This window comes from Oryctolagus cuniculus, chromosome 4 (genome assembly GCF_964237555.1).
Source record: "Oryctolagus cuniculus chromosome 4, mOryCun1.1, whole genome shotgun sequence".
Lineage (NCBI taxonomy): Eukaryota > Metazoa > Chordata > Mammalia > Lagomorpha > Leporidae > Oryctolagus > Oryctolagus cuniculus.
In genome coordinates this window covers 130,737,124-130,761,884 of record NC_091435.1, presented here as the reverse complement: position 1 = coordinate 130,761,884, position 24,761 = coordinate 130,737,124, and the positions used below count along the sequence as shown (strand labels likewise).

The 24,761-nt window shown below is 40.3% G+C and overlaps 1 protein-coding gene across 1 annotated transcript in view; it reads left to right on the top strand.

The window, feature by feature from the left end:
• Nucleotides 1–18,793, top strand: part of SELENOT (selenoprotein T) — a 33,441-nt gene extending 14,648 nt beyond the window's left edge. The window contains exons 2-6 of the mRNA NM_001199819.1: nucleotides 5,140–5,250; nucleotides 5,838–5,964; nucleotides 8,310–8,397; nucleotides 12,880–13,033; nucleotides 13,880–18,793. Coding sequence (NP_001186748.1) covers nucleotides 5,140–5,250; nucleotides 5,838–5,964; nucleotides 8,310–8,397; nucleotides 12,880–13,004 — 451 coding nt within the window. The 3' untranslated portion in view covers nucleotides 13,005–13,033; nucleotides 13,880–18,793. The remainder of the gene's footprint in view (nucleotides 1–5,139; nucleotides 5,251–5,837; nucleotides 5,965–8,309; nucleotides 8,398–12,879; nucleotides 13,034–13,879) is intronic.
• The last annotated feature ends 5,968 nt before the right edge of the window (nucleotides 18,794–24,761 follow it).

Below are 24,761 nucleotides of genomic sequence, written 5' to 3'. Positions count from 1 at the left end.
AAGCCAGGTGCAGGGAACTCATCCAGGGCTCCCACATGGGTCTCAGGAACTCAGTTACTTGAACCATCGTCTCTACCTCTCAGGATCTGCATTAGCGGGGAGCTGGAGTTTGCAGCCAGAATTGGAAATGGAACTCAAGCACTCAACTGTGGGTTGTGGTCATCTTAACCTTTAGGCCAAATGCCTACTCTCTGAAACTTACTTCTAAGAAGCATTTATCCCGTTAGTTTATTCTTATTTCTGGTACGGTGTAGAGAATATCTTGTTCAGATTTCATGCTTAAAATACTTAGAGCAGGTGATTAATCAGACAAATGTCTGTTAGTACTTCCGCTACCAAATAGACCAAGGAGAAATGAAGATTATATAAAAAAAGTAATGTCAGTATTCTGCTGGAGCTTGATCAGTGCTGTGTGTAATTAGAAACCAGTGTTCATACAATAGCTTCTTAATTTTCTTGGTGGGAAGTGGGGGAAACATTATTGGGATGCAAGTAGCAGAAACTCTTTTGAACTGGTATAAACAAAGCATTTAGAAATGCATTTAAAGATTTCTAAAAGGGTGGTTTTGAAACCCAGAAGCAGAGATGGCCTGAAGTAGGGAACTGAAAAGCCTGATTTTTATTTTTAATTTTATTTATCTATTTTTACTTACTTGAAAAGTGGAGAGACAGAGAGCAGTTTTCCATCCACTGGTTCACCGCCAAATGCCAATAACAGCCAGGGCTGGGCCACGTTGAAACTGGGAGCCCAGAACTCAATCTGAGTGCCCTATGTGGGTGGCAGGGGATCGAGTTCTTTGACCATCACCATTACCTCTATGGGGTGCATGTTAGCAGGAATCTGGAATCAGAAACAGCCAGGACTTGAACCCAGGCACTCTTATATGCGATTGGGGGTCTCAAGTTGTATCCCAACCACTGCACCAAATACCGCTCCCAAGAATTCATTCATTCTTCTCTGATTCACATTTGTACTTTTCTCAGTCAAGTGTGCTTCATTTTTCTCTTTCTCTGAAGTTTGATTTATCTCCACTTAGTCCTGTTGAAAGAATATGACTCTCCTATCAGCTTTGGTGTTAACTGTCATTTAACAGTTTTTAAAATCCCAATTCTTCATTCTAGAGAGGGCACTTGGGGCTTTCCTGTGACAGATTCGCCTTTCTGGAACATTAGCTATAGGAAGAAGTTGGGTCTCCTGTGTGTGAGTGGGTCATTGTGAGTAAAAAGGGAGAGTGAGGTTTTTTTTTTTTTTTTTATTTCCTTGCAGTAAACGCAAGATATTCGTTCATGATGTGAGAATTTGGTAGGCTCAGGTTTGATACACAAGCAGGCATTTGACTACAATTAGATGTGGAGAAGGGAACAGTGGGATGGTTGGCACTGTGAATTAGGAAACTGGACATGTGATGAACTCTAAAAGCACAGGATCTGTTAGAAATAGCATAGATGAGGTTTTTCTGTATTTCTTTAATTTCCTTTCTAGTTATTATATCTGGATCATTTAATATGTAAGCAAGCTCTCCCTTTGGAAGAGTACTGTGTGAAAAATACATTAAGCCAAGCAGTTGTAGTGGTTGACTCCATATAGAAAAGATATATTTAGGCTGGCGCCGCGGCTCAATAGGCTAATCCTTCGCCTGCGGCACCGGCACACTGGGTTCTAGTCCCGGTCGGGGTGCCGGATTCTGTCCCGGTTGCCCCTCTTCCAGGCTAGCTCTCTGCTGTGGCCAGGGAGTGCAGTGGAGGATGGCCCAAGTCCTTGGGCCCTGCACCCACATGGGAGACCTGGAGATGCACCTGGCTTCTGCCATCGGATCAATGCGGTGCACCGGCCACAGCGGCCATTGGAGGGTGAACCAACGGTAAAGGAAGACCTTTCTCTCTGTCTCTCTCTCTCTCTCACTGTCCACTCTGCCTGTCGAAAAAAAGAAAAAGAAAAGATATATTTAAATAAAGATTTATTTATTTATTTGAAAGTCAGAGTTACACACCAGAGAGAAAGAGAGGCAGGGGGAGAGAGGTTTTCCACCTGTTGGTTCACTCACCAGATGACAGTAACGGCTTGGAGCTGTGCCGATCCAAAGCCAGGAGCCAGGAGCCTCCTCCAGGCTTCCCACATGGGTGCAGGGGCCCGAGGACTTGGGCCATCTTCTACTGCTCTCCCAGGCCATAGAAGAGAACGGGATCGGAAAGTGGAGCAGCTGGGACTCGAACCGGCACCCATAATGGGATACCTGCGCCGCAGGTGGCAGCCTCACCCACCAGTCCCTGATTGTTTTTCAAGATTAGGTATACTTACAGGACATATCTTTAGTGTAGCAGTTAAGATGCCCCTTGGGATGCCCACATCCCATATCAGAGTACCCAGGTTTAAGTCATGACTCTGCTCTTATTTCCAGCTTCTTGATAATGTGCACCCAGAGAGGCAGCAGGTGATGGCTTAAGTACTTGGGTCCCTGCCGTTCACATGAGTGAACTAGATTTAGTTTTAGGCTCCTGGCTTCAGCCTTGCTCAGCCCTGTAGATGTAGATCTTTGTCATGGCCTTTCAAGTAAAAAATTAAATAGAGAGGAAGAGGAGGGGACAGGAGTTAGGTTTACTTTTTAAGAACCTTTGGTCGGCAGAAGGAATAGGTAACTGCTTAGCGTTTTCAGCATGTTCACATATTTGTTGTTGGAGGTGGACTCAGACTGGTACTTTGACTTGACCTGGTAAGACAGAATAATTTGAAAGAACTAGGGTAATGTGGTAGATGTGGAATGATTACTAATTCTTTACATGTGCTTTTAACATTTTCCTTTCTAGATAAATAGTAGATATGTTTCATTTAAAATTTTTTTTTAAAAATTATTTTCATTTTATTTGCAAGACAGACTAAGAGAAATCTTCTATCCCCTGGTTCATTCCCCCAAATGCTTACAGCAGTCAGGGCTGGGCTAGGACACTGGAACTTAGTCCAGATTTTTCACATGGGTGGAGGGACCCAAATACTTGAGCCAGTATTTGTTGCCTCTCAAGGTGTTTGTTAGTGGGCAGCTGGATCAGAAGCAGAGTAGCCCTCTAATGTGGTATCTGAAGTGGCGTTTTAACTGCTGTAGTAAACACTCGCCCCATGTTTTATTTTGGAAGACATCCATCTGCAATAGTGATTGCTACTCTTAAAACAGAAATTTTGTTTTGGGGGCAATAATTGCATAGGGAAAAAAGTTCCTTGATTTTTCTTTTTCTTTTTTTTTTTTTTTATAAAGATTTTATTTATTTATTTGAGAGATAGAGTTACAGTGAAAGGGAGAGACAGAAAGAAAGATCTTCCCTCCGCTGGCTCATTCCCCAAATGGCCGCAACGGCCGGAGCTGCGCCGATCCGAAGCCAGGAGCCAGGAGCTTCCTCCTGGTCTCCCACACGGGTGCAGGAGCCCAAGGACCCAGGCCATCTTCCACTACCTTCCCAGGCCACAGCATAGAGCTGGATTGGAAGAGGAGCAGCCAGGACTAGAACCTGCGCCCATATGGGATGCCGGCGCCACAGGTGGAGGATCAACCTACTGCACTACGGTGCTGGCCCCAGTTCCTTGGTTTTTCTTCACAAGTCTGAAGCATGTGAAAGGAGGAGCACAATAAATAAACATGTCTAATATGTTGCGTAGTCTTGTAAACTGATTCACTTTTTAAAAAGTAAGTACAGTTTAAAATTCTTTTGGAGCTGAACAGTATATCCTTTTCTATTTGGAGTTTCACACAAAGGTGTGAGACTTAAGACTTTTTGGGATCAGAAGAACCACATAGATTTAGACATCAAGGCACAATTGTCAGAGAGGTGAATAAGGGGCTGATGTCCTGGCTCAGTGAGTTAAGCCACCACCTGCAAGGCTGCATCGTATGTAAATGCTGGTTCCAATCTGTGCTTGCAGTCCAGTTCCTTGCCTGGGAAACCAGCAGAACATGGCCTAAATGCTTAGGCCCTGGCTACCCACGTGGGAGACCTGGATGGAGTTTCAGGCTCCTGGCTTTGGCCTGACCCTGCCCTAGCCATTGCAGCCATCTGGGGAGTGAGCCAGCAGATGGAAGATCTCTGTCTCTCTCTCTCCCTCTATAACTCTGACTTTCAAATAAATAAATAGAAAGTTTTAAATTTAAAAAGTTAAATAGTACAAGAAAAAACTGGTGAATTTATCCTCTAAAATGTGTTTTTGTAAATTGAAATCTAGTATTTGAACTATTTTACCCCATAAACTCCATGCTGTTCCCTTGGGTTGGTAGTGATTAGTTTTTTCTTTGATTAACAATGCTGGCCCTTCAGGTTTTACTCTAGTAGAATATAATAACTGACCTGGCTTCTTCTATACCAGGTGATACCATCACCAACTCATGAAATGTGTTCCTTAAATCAGTGCATAACAGTCGTATTTGAGTTTGTAAGCTATTCTGTTGGTACTGTAGTGCCACTGCATATTTTCTGTATATATACTCCCTCGTGCCTCTGAAGGTGGATTGTTAAGAGACTTTAATGGAGAAGATTAGATGCTGTAGACTTAATTTCCAGAATAATTAAAAGGATTTTCTGTTATAGTGCTAAAAATTACCTTGCCAGTCTGTGTTTTTTGGCACAGATTTTAAAGGTAGAAGCAATCTAAGAGTTTAGTCTAAGTTCCTTTTCCTTTTGTGATTGAGCAAATAAATTTGCCCAGTTAGGGGCAGAGTGGGAATAAAAAAAATTCATATCTCATGCTTTTGTGTTCCAAATTTAAAAGTCTCAATTTTAAACAAATAAGAATTGTCTTCATTTCATTGTTGGTACAAGCCATTGCTTGGGAAAAAAAAAAAAGGTTAAATCACTGTGAGAACTCAAGATAGGTGGTAGGTAATTGCTGTTGCCAAAATAACCCAAATACATAAAGTTTAATGTTTTAATAGCAGGATTTATTTGAGTAGGAAGTAACTTAAATCTATAAAATTTATAAAAACAAAAATAAAAAAAAAAACACAAAACCTCCATGTACCCATCATCCAACTTCCCTTATTAATAATTTGTAATGGATCTTAAAAATTATTACCAAGATTAATTTTTTCTTATCTAACTATAAAGTAAAACTATATGTATTCTAAGCCACTTAATGGAAATACATGTATTTTTTTGCAGTGTTTCCTGAGGGTATAGGCGGGTGTTTGAGGAGTACATGCGGGTTATTAGCCAGCGGTACCCAGACATCCGAATTGAAGGAGAGAATTACCTCCCTCAACCAATATATAGGTAAGTAAACTTAAGTAACTTAAAAAGAAAACAGTTTTTTTGATTTTATAAACTTTTAGTTTTCATTAGTTACTTTAATTTCTTACTTGGTTATGATAATATACAGAGAATGCAGATTTATAAATAGCAAGTTTATTTGATCCAAATATACATAGCTTTTTCTTTAAGAAGCAATAGGGTCATTTCAGAGATGGCAGCCATTCTAAGGATGTATCTTCCTACTTAGTTTTTATGGAAATAGCTCAATAACTCCTCTAAAGTTTTCTAGAAAAGCCGTGATATTAAATTCTGTGCTGTCTTAAGTTAGTGTTTTAAAAGACCAATTCTGAGGAATTTTATAAGTTCATTTTTTGATTGATTTAAAAGATTAAGCTTTTTTAAGGTGGGAAAGATTTATACAACCTGAAGAGAACCAGAGTATTAAATATTTTTTTAAAAAACTGTAGTAAGCCTTAGCTATCTTTTCTGTAATTAGTAACGTAGGTTTAGTGTCTAGAAATTGTCTATACATATGTACTTGAATTATTAAATTTTAAAGTAGATGAGAAATTATGGCTTCTGCTGAATTTATTTCTTTGTTTTGACAGACACATAGCATCTTTCCTGTCAGTCTTCAAGCTAGTATTAATAGGCTTAATAATTGTTGGCAAAGATCCTTTTGCTTTCTTTGGCATGCAAGCTCCTAGTATCTGGCAATGGGGCCAGGAAAATAAGGTATGTAACTTAATAACTTTGGCAACTGTAGGTTTTTAGGTTGTTAGTGAAAATATTTTATTGATTTTTTTTCTTTTAATTGAGTATTTGTTACTGATTGACTTGTTAAATGCATGTTATCTTTGGGGAGGTCACTTAATCTCCCTTAACCTCAGTTTTCATATTTACATATTAAGAATGATTATTTTGGTGGCATAAGAGGTATTACTTTAGCAGAACCTGGGTGCAAAGTAATTAATTATTTGATTTTGATTATAGAACCACTCAGATCATATTCTGTAAAACACAGTATGGATATAATGTGGGCTTTTTATACTATTGGGGGCATTAATAGGTTAGTTCACAACTAAAAGGGGATTTTACATTAACTTGTTCTTTCAAAATTCTTCTTTCTCTTAAATATTTGTCTTAATTTTTCTGTTCTTGGCACTCTGTTGGGCATACTGCCTGAAAGAACAGCAATGAATATGCTGAAGAATCTTGTGCTTTTATTCCCTTTCCAGGATCTTGCTGCAACATACATTCTTTCTAGATCACCTGTATTTTCATCCATTTTGCTTAAAATTTTTTTTTTTTCTGGAGGGTGTACCATTCTGTCTGAAATAGCAGTTATTTTTATATGTCTTGGGTGGGATCGCTTTGGCTTCCCTCTATGAAGTGTTCTCTTTTAGAGTTGTCTGGTCTTGTCTTAGTTTTAGATTGAATGCCTTTAGCAGACTCTTACATAGTTGTATTTTTTTTTCTTATGGAACCACCTGTTTCCAATAACAGACAAGACTTAACATGAAGAAGTGCTGAGGTACTATCTCTAGTTGAAGTGTGTCTCTACTCTTATTAACAAAATGTTGATTTGCAGAGGATTAAGAGTTGGAAGTTGAGTACTTATGGATAATGTTTTATGCTGTATTTATTGATTCCAAATTATCTTTTGTGCATTTTACTACTATGTGTAGACTTAGGTGCTGCTGATCTATGTATAAGAATGTATTTTAAAGCTGCAGCTTTCAAGACAGTTGCTGTGTATTATTCCCATGAAAGTAGACTTGGGTTTCCAAAAACTAGAAACCCTTATGAAACAACTCTGTCCAGTTCAAATGGGACAGGAGGAAATACTGTTTCTCATCTGCTCTAGAGACATGAGTTATTTTTCTGAAACAGTTTGTCGTGAATTGACATTCTCACTATATCCTATTTTTAGTCCAGTGATTTTGTTAAGTTACAACTTTTGTCCAACAAGGGGCTTCTAGTCCCTTTAGGGAGAGTAAAGATTTGCCTTTAAAAGGTGAATGAGTGAATTTTAATATGTCAGTGCTCCTTTACTGCTTCTTTGTTTGATTTAAAGTGATGTGTTTGAAACATAAACAGGTTGTATTGAATACATGGAGTTGCTGATTATTGCATCAGTAGTCTCTTGTGAATTCATATATTAAATTATAAAAGTGGTAACAGCAACTCTGCTTATACTGATATTCTTGTTTAACTTATTAAAGCTGTTATGATATTATGAGATCTCTGGGGAGTAATATGTATAAATTATATAAAATATGAATATCCTATATGAGGGAACTTCAAAAAGCTTGTGGAAAAATGGAATTAAAAGATGTTTGGTTTGGTGCAAAAACATTTGAAATCCATGTATAGTTTTTTTCGTATTTCTCATTTTCCATGTTCATTTTGAGGACCCCTGATATGCATGGATTTCAAAATTTTTTGCCCCGGGAGTGAACATTTGATGTGTTGGTTAAGATGATGCTTGAGATGCCTGCATCTCATATTGGAATTCCTGGGTTCAAATCCCTGCTTCTGCTCCTATTTTCATCTTCCTGCTGATGCATACTCGGGAAGGGAATAGGAGGTGATAGCCCAGGTGGGTGAGTCCATGTCACCCAAAAAGGAGACCCAGATTGACTTCCAGGCTCTTGGCTTTGGCCTGGCCCAGCCTTGGCATTTGTAGAGATTTAGGGAAGAAACCAGTAGATAGGAGATCTTCCTCAATCTGTCCGTGTGTCTCTGTCTTTGTCTCCATCTCTCTTTAAAATAAATTAGAAAATAATTTTTTGTACCAAATTAAACTTAGCTTTTAATTGTATTTTCCACAAATTTGTGGAAGTACTGTAAGTTCTTCAGCATATTTATAGCTATGAATTAATACTGTGTTTTTCTTGCTCTGAATGTATTATCTGAACATATGGAATAGCAGTGATAGTTGGTATGAAGCTTTAAGGTGAATTAAAAAATAGAATTACCAAGTAAAGAATGAGATTATACATTAAAAAGATTACTATGTCTTAAGCTGTGATGGTGTTTTGACTTTGCCTATTGTGCTTAATTGTATTTTCTTTTAGGTCTATGCATGTATGATGGTTTTCTTCTTGAGCAACATGATTGAGAACCAGTGTATGTCAACAGGTGCATTTGAGATAACTTTAAATGGTAAGTTCTGAATAGTTGATAAATTTTAAATGATTTATAATGGGCATCCAGCTTTTTTTTTAAATAATAAGAGAAACTTCTTTAATGTTCATGTAAAAGAAAAATTTATTTGAAAGAAATTGTGAAAATTCAGGATATAGAAGAATTTGGAAAATTTCAGCTACTCTCTGTCTTGACCTTCACATTTTGAAATTCCTTGAAGAGTTGGCCCTCCTGTTATGTTGTTTCCGTGGTCCTTATTCATTTTCATGCCATAAAATAAAATCTGTATGATGATCCCTGACCTTTCTTTTAATTGCTGTGGAATCTTAAATATATTGTGCTTCAAATAAACTCTTGATTACTTAGGCTTCCTACAATTTCTGTGGACTCTAATTTGCTTCTTCTCTGACAGTTCTGATTTAATTAAAGGCATCATTATTTGTTATAACATCATATTCTCTTATTCTCCTTATTTAATGAATTATCAGATCTTCTCAAGACTACCTCCTCAGTTTCTCAAAACTCTGCTTCTGTTTGGTTTCACTGCCCCATGCTAGTCCATGCCATTAGTGCTTTGTTTACTGTGTTATCCATTCTCTAAATCAGTGGTTGGCAAAAATGACCCTTAAGCTAACAATGATTTTTATTTTTTTTTCCAAAGATTTATTTATTTATTTGAAAGTCAGTTACAGAGAGAGGTCTTCCATCTGCTGGTTCACTCCCCAGTTGGCCACAATGGCTGGAGCTGTGCTGATCCGAAGCCAGGAGCCAGAAGCTTCTTCTGGGTCTCCCATATGGGTGCAGGGGCCTACGGACTTGAGCCATGTTCTACTGCTTTCCCAGGCCATAGCAGAGAGCTGGATCGGAAGTGGGGCAGCTGGGACTTGAACCGGTGCCCATATGGGATGCTGGCACTGCAGGTGGCGGCTTTACTCACTATGCCAAAGTGCTATCCCCGGTTTATGTATTTTTAAGTGGCTAAAATAATGTAGTATATAAATACCTTATGACACATAGGAAATTTAAATTTCTGTATATATAACTAAAGCTTTGAGTTTCAATGAAAAATTCATGGAGATTTATCTTTCTCACTATTTAAATACTTATATAATATACTTGGCTTTGTCTGTTGATTTGTAAAGCCTAAAATATTTACTCTCTCACGTCTTATAGAAAAATTATCCAATATCTGCTCTAAACAGTAGTTATTGTTTTAAAATGTAGGCTTCATCTTGTCACCTAAATGTCTCAGGTTCATTATTAAATGACTTGACTTTTTAACTTGACCAAAAGACTTGCCAGAGCTGGAGGTCTGCAGACTGGTCCTATGGTGTCTGTTTTTGTTTGTTTGTTTCTTTTAAGATTTGCTTATTTGAAAGGCAGAGTTAGAGAGAAAGAGGGTGAGGCAGAGGAGAGAGATCTTCCATCTACTGGTTCACTGCCTAAATGGCTACAGTGGCCAGGGCTGACCAGGCCAAAGCCACGATCCAGGAGCTTTTTCCTGGTTTCCCACATGGGTGCAGAGGCCCAAGTACTTGGGCCATCCTCCGCTGCTTTCCCAGGAACATTAGCAGGGAGCTGGATTGGAAGAGGAGCAGCCAGGACTTAACTGGTACCTATCTGGGATACCAGCAGACTGCATCTTAATCTACTGCACCACAGCACCAGCCCCTGTTTTTTAAATAAGGTTTTATTTGAAAACAACCAGGCCTATTTGTTTATATATGGCCTGTAGCTGCTTTCAGGTTACAGTGAGAGTTGAAGAGCCCTGACAGAAACTGTTTATCTTTCCTGGCCAAACAAGTGTTTAGTCTTTGACCCTTTTACAGTTTGTTGACCTCAGTCTATTCTTCCCACTTCTCCAGTCTCCATGTTACCACTGCTCTCCTTTATTTCAGTTTCACTGGCTTTCTCTCACTATTCATATGCCACACTCTTTTCTACCTTTTATCCTTCTATTGTCTGTGCCTGGAAGGTTTTCTGTCCCCATGAATCCTCATTGTGTCTTTTTTTTTTTATTATTATTAATTTTTTTTTGACAGGCAGAGTGGACAGTGAGAGAGAGAGACAGAGAGAAAGGTCTTCCTTTGCCATTGGTTCACCCTCCAATGGCCGCCACAGCCGGCGCGCTGCGGCCAACACACCGCGCTGATCCGAAGGCAGGAGCCAGGTGCTTCTCCTGGTCTCCCATGGGGTGCAGGGCCCAAGCACTTGGACCATCCTCCACTGCACTCCCTGGCCACAGCAGAGAGCTGGCCTGGAAGAGGGGCAACAGGGACAGAATCCGGCGCCCCTACTGGGACTAGAACCCGGTGTGCTGGTGCCGCAAGGCGGAGGATTAGCCTAGTGAGCTTCGGCGCCGGCCTCATTGTGTCTTGATAATTTATCTTTTAGATCTCAATTTTTTTGAAATTAAAATATTACATTTATTGTGGTGCAAACATTTTTGAAATTCGTATGTATTTTTTCATAATTTCATAATTTGAGATTAACTGAAGGTGTTTTACATACTAACCATTTCCATCTTTGTATGAGAGATACAAATTGGAAAGGAGGAAGTCAAATTATCCCTGTTTGCAAAGGACATGATTCTATGTATAGGGGAACCAAGAGACTCCACTAAGAAATTATTGGAACTCATAAGAGAGTTAGGTAAAGTTGCAGGATATGAAATCAACACACAAAAGTCAATAGCATTTATATACACAGACAATGTCGTAACTGAGGAAGATCTTTTAAGATCAGTCCATATACAATAGCTACAAAAAATTTAAAACCTTGGAACAACTTTAGCCAATGATGTGAAAGACTTCTACAATGAAAATTACAAAACATTAAAGAAATATAAGAAAAGACCAAAAAATAGGAAAAATCTTCCATATTCATGGTTTGGAAGAATTAATATCATGAAAATGTCCATACTACCAAAAGCAATTTACAGATTCAATGTCATCCCAATCAAAATGTCAATGACATTCTTTTTTTTTTTTTTTAAACTTTTATTTAGCAAATATAAATTTCCAAAGTACAGCTTATGGATTACAATGGCTTTTCCTCCCCATAACTTCCCTCCCACCCACAATCCTCCCAGCTCCTGCTCCCTCTCCCATTCCATTCACATCAAGATTCATTTTCAGTTATCTTTATATACAGAAGATCAATTTAGTATATATTAAGTAAAGATTTCAATGGTTTGCACCCACACAGAACATAAAGTGTAAAATACTGTTTGAGTACTAGTTATAGCATTAATTCACATTGCAACACATTAAGGACAGAGATCCTACATGAGGAGTAAGTGCACAGTGACTCCTGTTGTTGACTTAACAAATTGACACTCTTGTTTATGGCATCAGTAAGCTCCCTAGGCTCTTGTCATGAGTTGCCAAGGCTATGGAAGCCTTTTGAGTTTGCCGACTTCAATCTTATTTAGACAAGGTCATAGTCAAAGTGGAGGTTCACTCCTCCCTTCAGAGAAAGGTACCTCCTTTGATGCCCTTGTTCTTTCCACTGGGATCTCACTCACAGAGATCTTTCATTTAGGTCTTCTTCTTCTTTTTTTTTTTTTTTTGCCAGAATGTCTTGGCTTTCCATGCCTAGAATACTCTCATGGGCTCTGCAGCCAGATCCGAATGCCTTAAGGGCTGATTCTGAGGTCAGAGTGCTGTTTAGGCCATCTGCCATTCTATGAGTCTGCTGTGTATCCCGCTTCCCATGTTGGATCGTTCTCTCCCTTTTTTATTCTATCAGTTAGTATTAGCAGACACTAGTCTTGTTTATGTGATCCCTTTGACTCTTAGACCTATCAGTATGATCAATTGTGAACTGAAATTGGAGATCTCAATTTAAATGATACTACTTCTCTGACTAATCAGTGATGCAGGCTTATGTACAAGGGTATTTCAAAAGTTCATGGAAAGTATGATTTCAGTTAGATGTAGAGGCAGGTATTTTAGCCTGTTATTTAAGACACCTGCATACCATATCTAAAGAAAATTCCAAGGTTCAATTCCTGGCTCCAGCTCCTGAATCCAGATTCTTGTTAATGCAGATCCTGGAAGAGAGAGGTGATGGCCCAAGTGATAGGGTTCCAGTCTGGGGCTGTTATAGGCATTTGGAGAGTGGACCAGTAGATGAGAGCCCTCTGTCTCTATGCCTCTTAAATTAAAAAAGCAAACAAAAAGGATTTATTTTGGTGCATAAGAATTTTGAAATCTAGACATTGTTTGCTCATAACACATTTTTCATTATCTTTTGAAGACCCCTTCTGTGTGCCCCTCATTTCATTTAAAGCACTCTTTAGTTTTAATTCTTTGGACACAGTTGTAATTTTGGGCAGTTCTTTTGTGTTTTCTCCTACAAGAACATAAACTAAGAGCAAGTGGCTTTTTGTTCACTCCTGTATCCCCAGTTATGTACATGCAGTAATACTTGTGGAATGAATGTCTTGCTAGGGATTCCTATTTAAATTTGGGGGGTGGTTGTCATTTCTTTTTATAGATGTGCCTGTGTGGTCTAAACTGGAATCTGGTCACCTTCCATCCATGCAACAACTTGTTCAAATTCTTGACAATGAAATGAAACTCAATGTGCATATGGATTCAATCCCACACCATCGGTCATAGCCCCACCTATCAGCACTGAAAACTCTTTTGTAAGTACTTTAAAAATACACATGACTATGTATAGGTTTCTGTTATTTCTTGTCATGAATCAGTAAGCTAGTAGTTAATGCATCTGTTGTCACTTGAGTTTTCAACTTAAATTTAAACAAATGATGTTTTCTTCATTAATAATTCATGTGTTTCAAGAGAAACTTATGTGCCAAAAGAAACTTATGTCAATAGTTGGGCTGGCACTGCGGCTCACTAGGCTAATCCTCCGCCTTGCAGCGCTGGCACACCGGGTTCTAGTCCCAGTAGGGGTGCCGGATTCTGTCCCGGTTGCCCCTCTTCCAGGCCAGCTCTCTGCTGTGGCCAGGGAGTGCAGTGGAGGATGGCCCAAGTCCTTGGGCCCTGCGCCCCATGGGAGACCAGGAGAAGTACCTGGCTCCTGCCATTGGATCAGCATGGTGCGCTGGCCGCAGCGGCCATTGGAGGGTGAACCAATGGCAAAGGAAGACCTTTCTCTCTGTCTCTCTCTCTCACTGTCCACTCTGCCTGTCAAAAAAAATAATAATAATAATTTTATCTTCAAGTTTTAATAACTTGGACTACAACTTAATATTTTTTTCCTTTTATTCTGAACAGTTAATGACCAGAGTTGATATATTGTGCTCGAGTATGTATATGTGTATTCTTTTAATATGCTCAAGATAGAAAATTTATAAGCTAATCTTTGACTATGAAGAGTGTTAAGCTAATCTTTGACTATGGAGAGTGTTAGTTAACTTTTGCTTAGCAGAATTATCAGATCTTTTCTGGTCAGTGAGTTGACTTTCTTTTTGCAAGAGTGAATTTTAAAATAAAATGTTTTTTTTTTTTGTCTATGTGTTTTTCAGACATTAAGGGATTTTGCAAGAGCAGCGTGACTGACATTATGAAGGCCTGTACTGAAGACAGCAAGCTGTTAGTACAGACCAGATGCTTTTTTGGCAGGCTCGTTGTACCTCTTGGAAAACCTCAATGCAAGACGGTTTTTCAGTGCTAGCACATTTTGGAATTCTGCACATTTCGTGGAGTGCAATAATACTGTATAGTTTTCCTCCCCCTCCCAAATTCACCCAGTTAATATTTTTTTTAATGTAGACATTACTTGCAACTTTCTTAGACATATTTGAAAAAGTAGAAAATTGAGTTACAATTTGATTTATTTTAAACATGTCTGTTAAATCTGTTGTGCTTTTATATGAATTTTCATTTTTTATGGTTTAAAATCAGTCTTTTTGTGAATATAGCCAAAGTTCCCAAATACTTTATAAGAGTTCAATCAGACATCTCTAATTTGGCTATGTCCAATTTGTGTAGTTTTCAAAACACTGCAAATTGTGAACAGTGCATTATACAAGATTATAGGGGGAAATCTAATATCCAGAGTACTCTACCAATTTGTGTGTATGTGTATGTGTGTGTGTGTGTGTATGTGTGTGTGATTATCAGAACTACTATAACACCAACTGCTTTTTAAGTCCTATTATGTAGTTCAAGTGTCTTGCCTTGACCAGTCTAATGAGTTGATTTAACTGGGCCTTTATACTTAACTAAATAAAAAACTAAGCAGATGTCAGTTAAATAAAAAAGTTTCAATTTATTGTTCAGTATACCTGTTAACATTGTATTTAACAATCGTCTCTCCAAATTTTTGTTTTTCATTCTCAGATAACTTCATAAGGCACACACTTTAGATTTACTTACATTTTTAGGATAATTGAAACTCACTCAATTGAATCTCTTTACAATGTTGATATTAGTTGTCTAATAGTTTGTCTAATATATCAGAATTGTATTTGAGGAACAGAATTGGAAAAATTTTAAATTTAATATCATTTTAGAGTTCTAAAAAGACAGTTAAAACAACTTAAACTAATAAAGACTATAAGAATGACTTAGCAGAAATAAGACCATAGTTTGGAAAAATAGTCATACTACATCAATGATAACATACTTCAGCTTCTAAATAGGAATAAAGTGGTAGAGCCAGTAGTAGGCCTAGATTTGTTAGTGGAAATAAATGGATTTAAGGAAAAGTTATGAGGTAATTTTGGCGTTGGTTTCACCAACACTTAGGTGTTTTTAAGACCTTATGTGAGGATACTTCAAAAAGGGTCATGGGAAGTGGAATTAAAAAGCTGTTTATTTTGATGCAAAAATTGAAATACTTATCCATGAATGAGCTCCAAAAATTCATGAAAATGTGTATTATGAAAAACATATGTAGAGATTATGAATTTTTTTGTACCAGAATAAACATCTTAATTCATTTTCCATGAACTTTTGAAATAGTCTTGTACTTACTTACATGTTGTAACACCTAATGTTATACTTTGTCACTGAATATTTATCACTTAATATCACTTAATGTTCCTGATTGTGACAGCCTGAAGTTGGAACATACTAGAACCTCCAGATGATAGGACGTTAGTCTATTACTGACTCTACAAAATTGATTAAGGATTGTCCTTTTTATTAACCACATAGACCATTTATTAACAATGTTGACTTCTTCATATAATGATAAGAAGTGTTACAATTTAAACTGAAATTTCATTAGAGGTTGTTATTTGGGTATAATACCACTTTATATTTGAGAAGGTTTAAAACTTTGTTAATTTGATTGTGTACCACTCCAAACTGCTCATCTTCTGCAAGTTGAAATGTCTTGTTGAATGTTTCCAGAGGTCTTTCTTCAGCTAACAGACATTCCGCTAGTGACACAGTTAACTTTATGTAAACGTTCACAACTTGGGCTTTTGATGTCCCGTGGCCCTGACAGGTCAAACTGTGAAGAACCTAAGATTCAAATACAACTTTTTCCACGTTTGCCTTCGGTTGAGTAATGTGTCTTTTGAAGAATAGCTTTAAGTGACTTAGACACTGACAAAACTCAGCTGTTTTGTTGACACCCATCTCTCTTATGTTTAGCCATATTTAAATCTAGAGTTTAATAGAGTTTAGTGAAGAAAATTTAGTGGAAGACATGAATAAAAAATAATGTTAAGGAAATATGGAAAGTAAACTATTTATAATGTAGTTTTATTATATTCCTAACATTTTAAATTTATTGCTTATAAATTGATATAATATTTGAATTTATATTCCTAATAATTTGAATTTGTTGCTTATAAATTGGTATGGCTATATGGTTTATACATGTCTATGCACTAGTATATTAATTAGAAGACAATAGAAAATGCCAGCAAGTTGGCTGATGTTATTTGACTTTTTACTATAATTGCCATTATGGAAGAAATTATTCGTTATGTTAATAAAAAATGCAAGTAAAGCATGGCTTTATACCTCAATGTGTAAGGTGTGCAAGACAAATATACTTTTGGAATATAAATGGCATTATTTGCTTATGGCAATAGCATTATTAATGATAAAAATTGATCAGCCTTTATAGTGATTTAAAATGTAACAGGATCCCAGTGATAGTTCTTTCTTATTTTGAATGTTAGTTTGGAACCTTGATTAACTGGCAAACATTCCATCACTGTCATAATTTAAAATAATTCGGATTTTAAAATTAGCCCGCAGGATTTTTAAACATGGTTTGATATTCTGACGCTTTTTATTTATTTATCTTTTTAATCTGTTTTGGGAGAAATAAGTGAGGAAATGTAAAGTTTGGGGATTTACCTCTTTAGAATTGTGAAAATAAACTTTTATAATGCTGATGTGAAAGTAATCCCTACTTTGTGGAATTAAATCTATGCTAGAGCATGTTACATGGTAATGTTATGTAGGAAATTTTGCAATGTAAAAGTTGATGTCACTAATTAATATGTTTATTTTCTAATGACTTCTTAACCCAACCAGTGTTGACCATCCCACCTCAGCCTAGCACTCAGAGTCTTAACACTCTTGGGACTTACACTGCTTCTCAAGCCTTATGGTCACTTGTGCTTCCGTGCTGCTGGACTGGCAGCGGCTTTGTGATGTGTGCTGGAGTAGAGCAGGTTAACCCCACCCTTCAGAATGCCTGAGAAACTCACCCTATCCCCAGCTCTGGGGAGAAACGAAATAAATCCTTTCCCTCTGTTGGCCAAACTTCAGCTGGGCTTTTCCTTTCACAGTCCCTGGCTTCTTTTTCCCTAGGCTTCAGAAAGGTAAACAGAAATTCAATCAATGCAGCTTCAAACTGTGTCTTGAAGAAAAATATAAGCTGGTTTTAGACACATTGGGAGGACTGTTGGGTCATCCATTCAGTATGAGGGCTGAGAGATGGTCTTCTGTTGCATCTTAAGTGTGAGCAAATAAAAAGAAGCAAAATGGTAACCATGCGGACACTCTCGGAGGTTTCTATACTTCAGACTGCCTAAGAATCACTGGGACAAATTCCTGGGCCCAACCCTACAGATTCTGACTCACTTGTATTTCAAACAAGCTACAGGGTAATGCTGATTCTATCAGTCTGGTCCACACTGAGCAGCCCTGTCCCATAAAGCAAGATGCGAAAGACTCATGACTCAGCCTGAAAGAAAATTTTGTATACTTGGTTGACTTTTATAGAATGGCCTAATAGGAACACAAATTTAGTAAAAATGGGAACTCAGAAGATAAACAGTGAGGTAAGAGGGAATTGTTAACAAATTGACTTAATTGCCAAATTAATGTTATCAGCGCAGCATATCTTTTCTTCTTGGGTTACTTTAAAACTTTTCAGATGAATGTTTTAAAGGCAAATACTAAATCTTCTCAGCATAATTTAAAATAGTTGCCAGATTTTTCTCAAGCATGCCTGCATTTTATTCATTTCACAGTGACAGTTGAACTTGATTTTCACATTAAGCAGCTATTTTATAATTCTTACAGTTCTGAATAGGAAAAAGTGCATGCCTGCATTTTATTTGAGTAATTAATTAATGGCAACTCTTTGAATTACTAAGGAAACCAACTCTGAACTATTTTATGCCCCCAAAAGGAAAGGGATTAATTGGTTCATGGAACTGAACAATCCAATGTAGAATTGGCCTTGGGGATTCAAATAGGATTATCAGAACTCTGCTCTAAAGTGGCCTCATTTTCTCCATGACCCGGAGGGAAGAGCACGTGGAGTGAGAAGGGCAGAGTAGGGGAGTGTGGAAGAACGCCCAGGAGAGCGCTCTGCTGCAGCTTGCTCACATCTGCCTTGGATTCTGTCTCGGCCTCACTGGAGGTCCACTCCCTGACCCCGCTTTTCCCCTGCACATTGACTCTTCCCCCAACCCAGCCTTCTTCCCATTCGTGATCAAAATTTTTTAAAACAAGCCTGTGGCTTCCTCATTACAATCTGCTCAGATCAAGTACTCAGCCGTGTAAGCTAAGAATTGTCTCAGATGGAGGAAGCAACGCCTGATTGCTTGGTTAGGAAAGTCTCGGTAGAGCCTGGAGAGCAGGTTGCCATCAGCCCTCCCCTGGGCCGCTGGATGGGCTCATCTGCTCTGTGTATTGGCAATTACAGCACCTTTGTTTATTACTCTGGAGTTGCTAAGAACAAGTCTGTTTGCAGGAAAGTGTGCCGATGACATTTTCCTCTACATGTTAAAAAATTTTAAAAAATCCAGCTGAAGTTTTTCTTTTATAACAGCCCGTAAAAACTAGGGATAAGAGGCTCTCTTTAAACTACATAATGTGTACTCATATAAACAGTGGTTTACTTGTATGATTCTAATAATTCTAAAATTCTGTATTATACAGGTATATAAAAATTTGTTGTGAAAGATTTTGGAATCTACTTCAGTACTCCAATTATCAAATAAAGAAAAGAACCAAGAGTGGTTTAAGTATCTTCCCTGGCTATATAGTTTCTGGCAAAAAGAAGCCTTAGGCGGGTTTGGGGAAAGCACAGTAAAAGCTCAGATGACTGTCAGAAATTTCTCCAGGTGGAAAGGGGAGACAAAGCAGTCTCAAAAATTCCACTCCACATTAGATTTTTTTTTTAAATCCATTTACATTTATTTGAAAGGCAAAGAGACAGAAGCAGCTTTGAAGTAAGATGTCAAAAAAAAAAAAAAAAAAGACTGGCTTTGGTGGTTTTTTTCCCCCCTACCAAAGCTGTGGTGTGAATAAGTTGCATGAAAAGAGATGATTAACATTCCAGGCCAGAAGCTTTGAGAAGTATCCTCCAACAATGACAACAACCTGTGTTAATCCTCTGGGCCTCTGTGTTCTTAGGCTGCCGGGGGGAGGGGTGGTGGTGTTGAGGGAGCTTTGGGATCTGCTGAGGACCAAGCAGGTCCAACTTGAAAGTCCACCCTGTCTTCTCCATCTACCTTCACAGCATCTGGGGGCGGGGGTTTCCATGTGTTACGGACTGTGGGCAGTAATAGCAGTGAAGACCTCTAACAAAGCTTATAGTACAGTAGAGGGGACAGCCGTGCAGCAGTGTTACAGCTGAACAACGGGCGTTGGCTCTATGTCCTTAAAGGTAGGGTTTCCCATAAGTGGAGGTGAGTACAAGGAGGATCAGCACATTAGAGTTGAGACAGCACAAAAGCACAAGATTTTTGTGATGATTCCTGTAAGGGAAGGGGCTGGGTCACAGCATATGTGGAGGAGAGGTGGAGGTGTGGGTAATCTGCTGGGGAGGGGCCAGCACTATGGCGAAATGGGCTAAGCCTCTGCCTGCGGTGCCTGCATCCCATATGGGTGCTGGTTCATGTCCTGGCTGCTCCTGTTCCAGTCCAGTTCCTTTCGTATGGCCTGGGAAGGCAGTGGAAGATGGCCCAAGTGCTTGGGTCCCTTCACCCATTTGGGAGACCTGGAAGAAGCTCCTGGCTTTGGATCAACTCAACTCTGGCCGTTGGGGCCATTGGAGTGAACCAGCAGATAGATGACCTTTCTCTGTCTTCCTCTGTCTTCTGTAGCTCTACCTCTTGAATAAAATAAATAAAATCTTTTAAAAAAAAATCTGGGGAACAGAGTAGAAAGGTAGGTTAGGACAAGATGTTTGAGGGCAGTGAGAGCTGAGGTGAGGAGCTGGCTGCCTCCTACAGGTACTAGCCAAAGAGGCTTTCTGAGCACATGGCCTGTAAATCCAGGCCGGGCTTTTAAAAGGTGATTCTGGCTGAAGTGAGCATCTAGGGGGCAGAGCAGGGAGGAGGGTAGCTAGAGTTCTAGTGGAAGCATTATTCCAGCATTCTTATAGTGTCATACCTCCAATCTTCTGACTTTGGATTATAACTTAGTAATGTATTCAGTTAAAAACCCCCAGTGCTAACTTTCGTGTTCATGCATGTTCCTTTTGTATTCTTCACTTCCCTTTCACGTTTGAATTCAGTGCCGTGCTGAACCTTGTGCTGCCTTAAAACCATCCTCCTTAAATCTAAAGTATCAAGTTTACAATTTAGTTTTTAACCTCTGGGTATTATTTAAATTCCTCTTGGTGTCTATTTTTGGATGGTTGGCCAAGGAGCCTCCCTTCTTGCCCTGAGAACATGAAACAATGCAGTGAAAGTGCTTTGAGGTGTAGTGTGATTGTTCGTGCTTGTTTTTCTGAGAAGTCATCCTTGCCCTTTGAGGCCCAGTCAATCCTGACTAGTCCCGAGTGACAATACACTTTATGTCTTGTGAGTATTGATTTCAGAGAGGACACTGATCCTAGATCCTCAGTAGGGGATATTCCTTGGTAATTCCAAGGAAAATTGTATGATGGAAGTTACACTGATTGTCCCCTTGAACTGAATCAGAAGCTCCATGTCCTCATTCAGTACAAGCATGAGTAGGATCTAGAAGTCTTACCTTGCTGAGATCTGAGTTCTTGTTAGACATAGTAGGCTCGGCTGCCTGATGTATTTAGAATCTTCATGGGGCCGGCGCTGTAGCACAGCGGATTAACGCCCTGGCCTGAGGTACCAGCATCCCCTATGGGCGCTGATTCAAGACCCGGCTGCTCCACTTCCAATCCAGCTCTCTGCTATGGCCTGGGAAAGCAGTAGAAGATGGCCCAAGTCCTTGGGCCACTGCCCCCGCGTGGGAGACCTGGAAGAAGCTCCTGGCTCCTGGCTTCGGATCTGCCCAGTTCTGGAGTGAACCATCGGATGAAGACCTCTCTCTCTCTCTCTCGCTCTCGCTCTTGCTCTCTCGTCTCTGTAACTGCCTTTCAAATAAATGAATAAATCTTTTAAAAAAAAGCATGCTGTGAAGGGGCTTATGCTTCTGGTCATAATGGGACCCTACATAAAATATTCCAGGTTTTCTCCCTGGAGGCTGTATTGATCTGCTGAGAGGGCCATAACAAAATAATCATCCTTTGGTGGCTTAAATGGCAGAAATTGGGCCAGTGTTGTGGTATTACCAGTTTAAATGCCTGAGACGACGCATCCTGTATGGGCACTAGTTTGAGTCCCAGCTGTTGCACTTTCTATATAGCTCCCTGGTAATGTGCTCGGGAAAGCAGCAGAAAGCAGAACTTGGTTGGGCCCCTACCACCCATGTGGAAGACCAGGATGGAGTTTGAGGCTCCTGAGTTCATCTTTTCTCTTATGGCCATTTTGGGAATGAACCAGCAGATGAAAGATCTCTTTTTCTTATCTTTCTACCTCTGTTACTCTGCTTTTCAAATAAATCTTAAAAAAAAAAAAATCTGTTTTCTCACAGTTCTGGAGGCTTGAAGTCCAAGATCCAGGTGCTGTGAGGGTTGGTTTCTGATGGTGGTGGGAGTATCTCTGATGTCTCCCTTATGAGGACACCAGTCCTATGGAATTAGGGTCCCACCCTTTTGATTGCCTCCCTGAAGATCTTTATCTCCAAATACATTAAAGTGGGGCTTTAGGGGTTCAGTATTTGAATCTGAAGGAAACAAGGTCCGCTTCATAACAGAGGCACTTCACTAAGATGCAGAGAGCAGGATCCGGAGCAGGGTCAAGTCACTGAGTCGCGGAGGTGGACTGGAGTTCAAAGAGGTGGTTGGAATTTACAGGGCAAACAAGCATAGAGGAGGGAGCTATGGGAGAAGTGTGCATGGGAGTTCCCTTGAGTGCATTGCAGAAGCCCTGTGAGGCACTAGTGGGGAGGTGTTAGCTGATAATTCCCAGAGCTCCAAAAGGCTGGGAGTCATGTTCTGAGCTGCTGGAGTGGAGAATTCATCTGGAGCACTCAACAGAGATCCCAGCAGGTTTACACTGTGGCAGTAGGGCTAAGCTAGCCTGAAGACTGCCCGGAACTCAACAGCAGCTTGCGTGATGTGTGGCTGATAGAAACATCTTTCATCTTTGTTCCGAGGAAATCCTTGGAACTTCCCCAGTGGTAGGATTGGTTGTTGCTGTTTGTAGGAGCTTCTTTTGATCAGACCTAGTTGCTGCTAATGAAGTGACAAAGGTTGGGGTCCCTGGATAGCCTCTGGATGAGCTGCTAATCGGAGACTAAGTAATTAGCATGAACTCACAACCTCCAAGACAGGGAGAGGGATCTTGGAAATTGTACTCTACAAAAATTACTTTTTTAAAAAAATAAAAGATTTATTTATTTGAAAGAGCGAGTGATATTTTCCATCTCCTGGTTCACTCCCCAAATAGCCACAGCAGCCAGGGTTGGGCCAGGCTGAAGCCAGGAGCCAGACCCTCTGTATAGGTGGGGCAGGTGTCCAAGTACTTGGGTCGTCCTCTGCTGCCTTCTCAGGGTCATTAGCAGGAAGCTGGATCAGAAGCAGGATGGGTGAGACTGGAACCAGCTCTCTGATGTGGGATGCTGGCGTCCCAAGTGGTGGCTTTAACCCACGGTGCCACAACCCTGACCGCTCGTGAATTTATGTTTAGAATGAAGTTGACTTGAGAACAACACGATGAAGACAGGAATTACAGGCTCAGGAAGAGTGGGTAGCAGAGACAGCTTCTTGAGCCACCCCAGCGTGAGTGTGGGCAAGAAGCCTAAATCAGAAACAGAGCCGGGGCCCAAACTCAGGTTCTGATAAGGGCTGCGGGTATGCCAGCTGCCGTGTGAAGACTGCTGTACAGATACCGTCTCCTTTCCAAGAACATTTTGAAGTATCCTTGTATAGAAGACTAATAGGCACGTGAAGAGGTGTTCAACCTCACTTATCACCTAGCAAATGCAATCAAAACCACATCAAGATGTCACCTCTCACATGTTAGGTTGACTATTAACAAAAAAGACAAAAGGTAAGTGTTGGTCAGATGTGGACAAAAGGGGAGCCCTTGTATGTTGTTGGTAGTAGTAGAAATTGGTAGAGCCATTATTACAAGCAGTGTCAGGATTCCTCAAAAAACTGAAATTAGAGTGGACACTGTGGCACTGCCAGTTCACCTGACATGTCCCAGACACCTGCATGTCCCGTGTTAGATTGCCTGGGATAAGTCCCACCTCCACTGTCAGTCCAGCTTCCTGCTAATGCACCCTGGGAAACAGCAGGTGATAGCTGAAGTCCCTGACAACCACATGGAAGACCCAGATGGAATTCCAGCTTCTGGCTTCAGCCTGGCCCAGGCCTGGCTTTTGTGAACATTTGAGGAGTGAACCAGCCAATGGAAGATTTCTCTGTGTGTCACTCTGCCTTTCAAATAAAAAAATTTTTTTAATTAAAAATAGAATTACCATATGACCCAGTAGTTTACCCCTCAGCCTGTGCACACATTTAACCCCCAAAGTGAGGGGTTGGTGGTGCTAGGAGCATGGTGCCTTGATTTCAGTTATGGAGCTCATGAGCTGGGCCTGGTGGGTGGTTTTTAGGTCACTGGAGGCATAGCCTCAGAAGGTACTTATCACAAGGCAGTTGGTTCTCTAAGCCTGAGTTGGTCCAGCCATTCACTTCCCGGCTCCCATGGGATCCTTCCTCTAGTGATTCCACCATCCATTGTCCTCATAGAGGCCAGAGCATCTGTCTCATAGATGTGAGAGCGTGCCCTCCAAACCGCAAGCTGAACTAAACCGTGCTTCCTGGATGGCCTGTGTGTTAGGGTAACAAGAAACTGACAGTACATCAAGACATGGACACCACCGAAGTGTCTGTTGGCAGATGAACGGATAAGGATACGTGTAAGATGGAATATTATCCAGGGGAAATTCTGCTGATTGCAGCAATATGGCTGAACCGCAAGAGCATCACGCTAAGTGAAACAGAAAAGAACTGTTTGATGTCAGTTATGTGTGGAATCTGAAAAAGTGGAACTCTGAAACCAAGCCGAGTGGTGATTACCCAGGATTGGAGGGTCCCCCCAGCCTCGCAGTCATGGGCAGGAAGACCTTTCATCTGAGCTTCCCTTAGCTGCCCCAAACAGAGCTCCCTGAGAATTCACCTGCAGTGCCTACTCTCCGCCCCTCTGTCTTCAGACAGAGAAGGGATGGGTCCTTCCTCCTTCCCTCCCTCCCTCCCTCCCTCCCTCCCTCCCTCCCTCCCTCCCTCTCTTCCTTCCTTCCTTCCTTCCTTCCTTCCTTCCTTCCTTCCTTCCTTCCTTCCTTCCTTCCTTCCTTCAACATAGAGTTACAGACAGAGAAGGAGAGACAGAGAGAGAGGTCTTCCATCTGCTGGTTCACTCCCCAAATGGCCACATTGGCTGGAGCTGGTCCTATTCAAAGCCAGGAGCCAGGAGCTTCTTCCTGGTGGGTGCAGGGCCCCAAGCACTCGTGCCATCTTCCAGTGCTCCCCCAGGCCATTGGCAGAGAGCTGCATCAGAAGGTGAGCAGCCAGAACACGAACCGGTGCCCATATCGGGGGATGCACTGCAGGCGGAGTAGCCTACTACGCCACAGCGCCGGCCTGGGCCAGGCCTGTAACACTGACGTTCC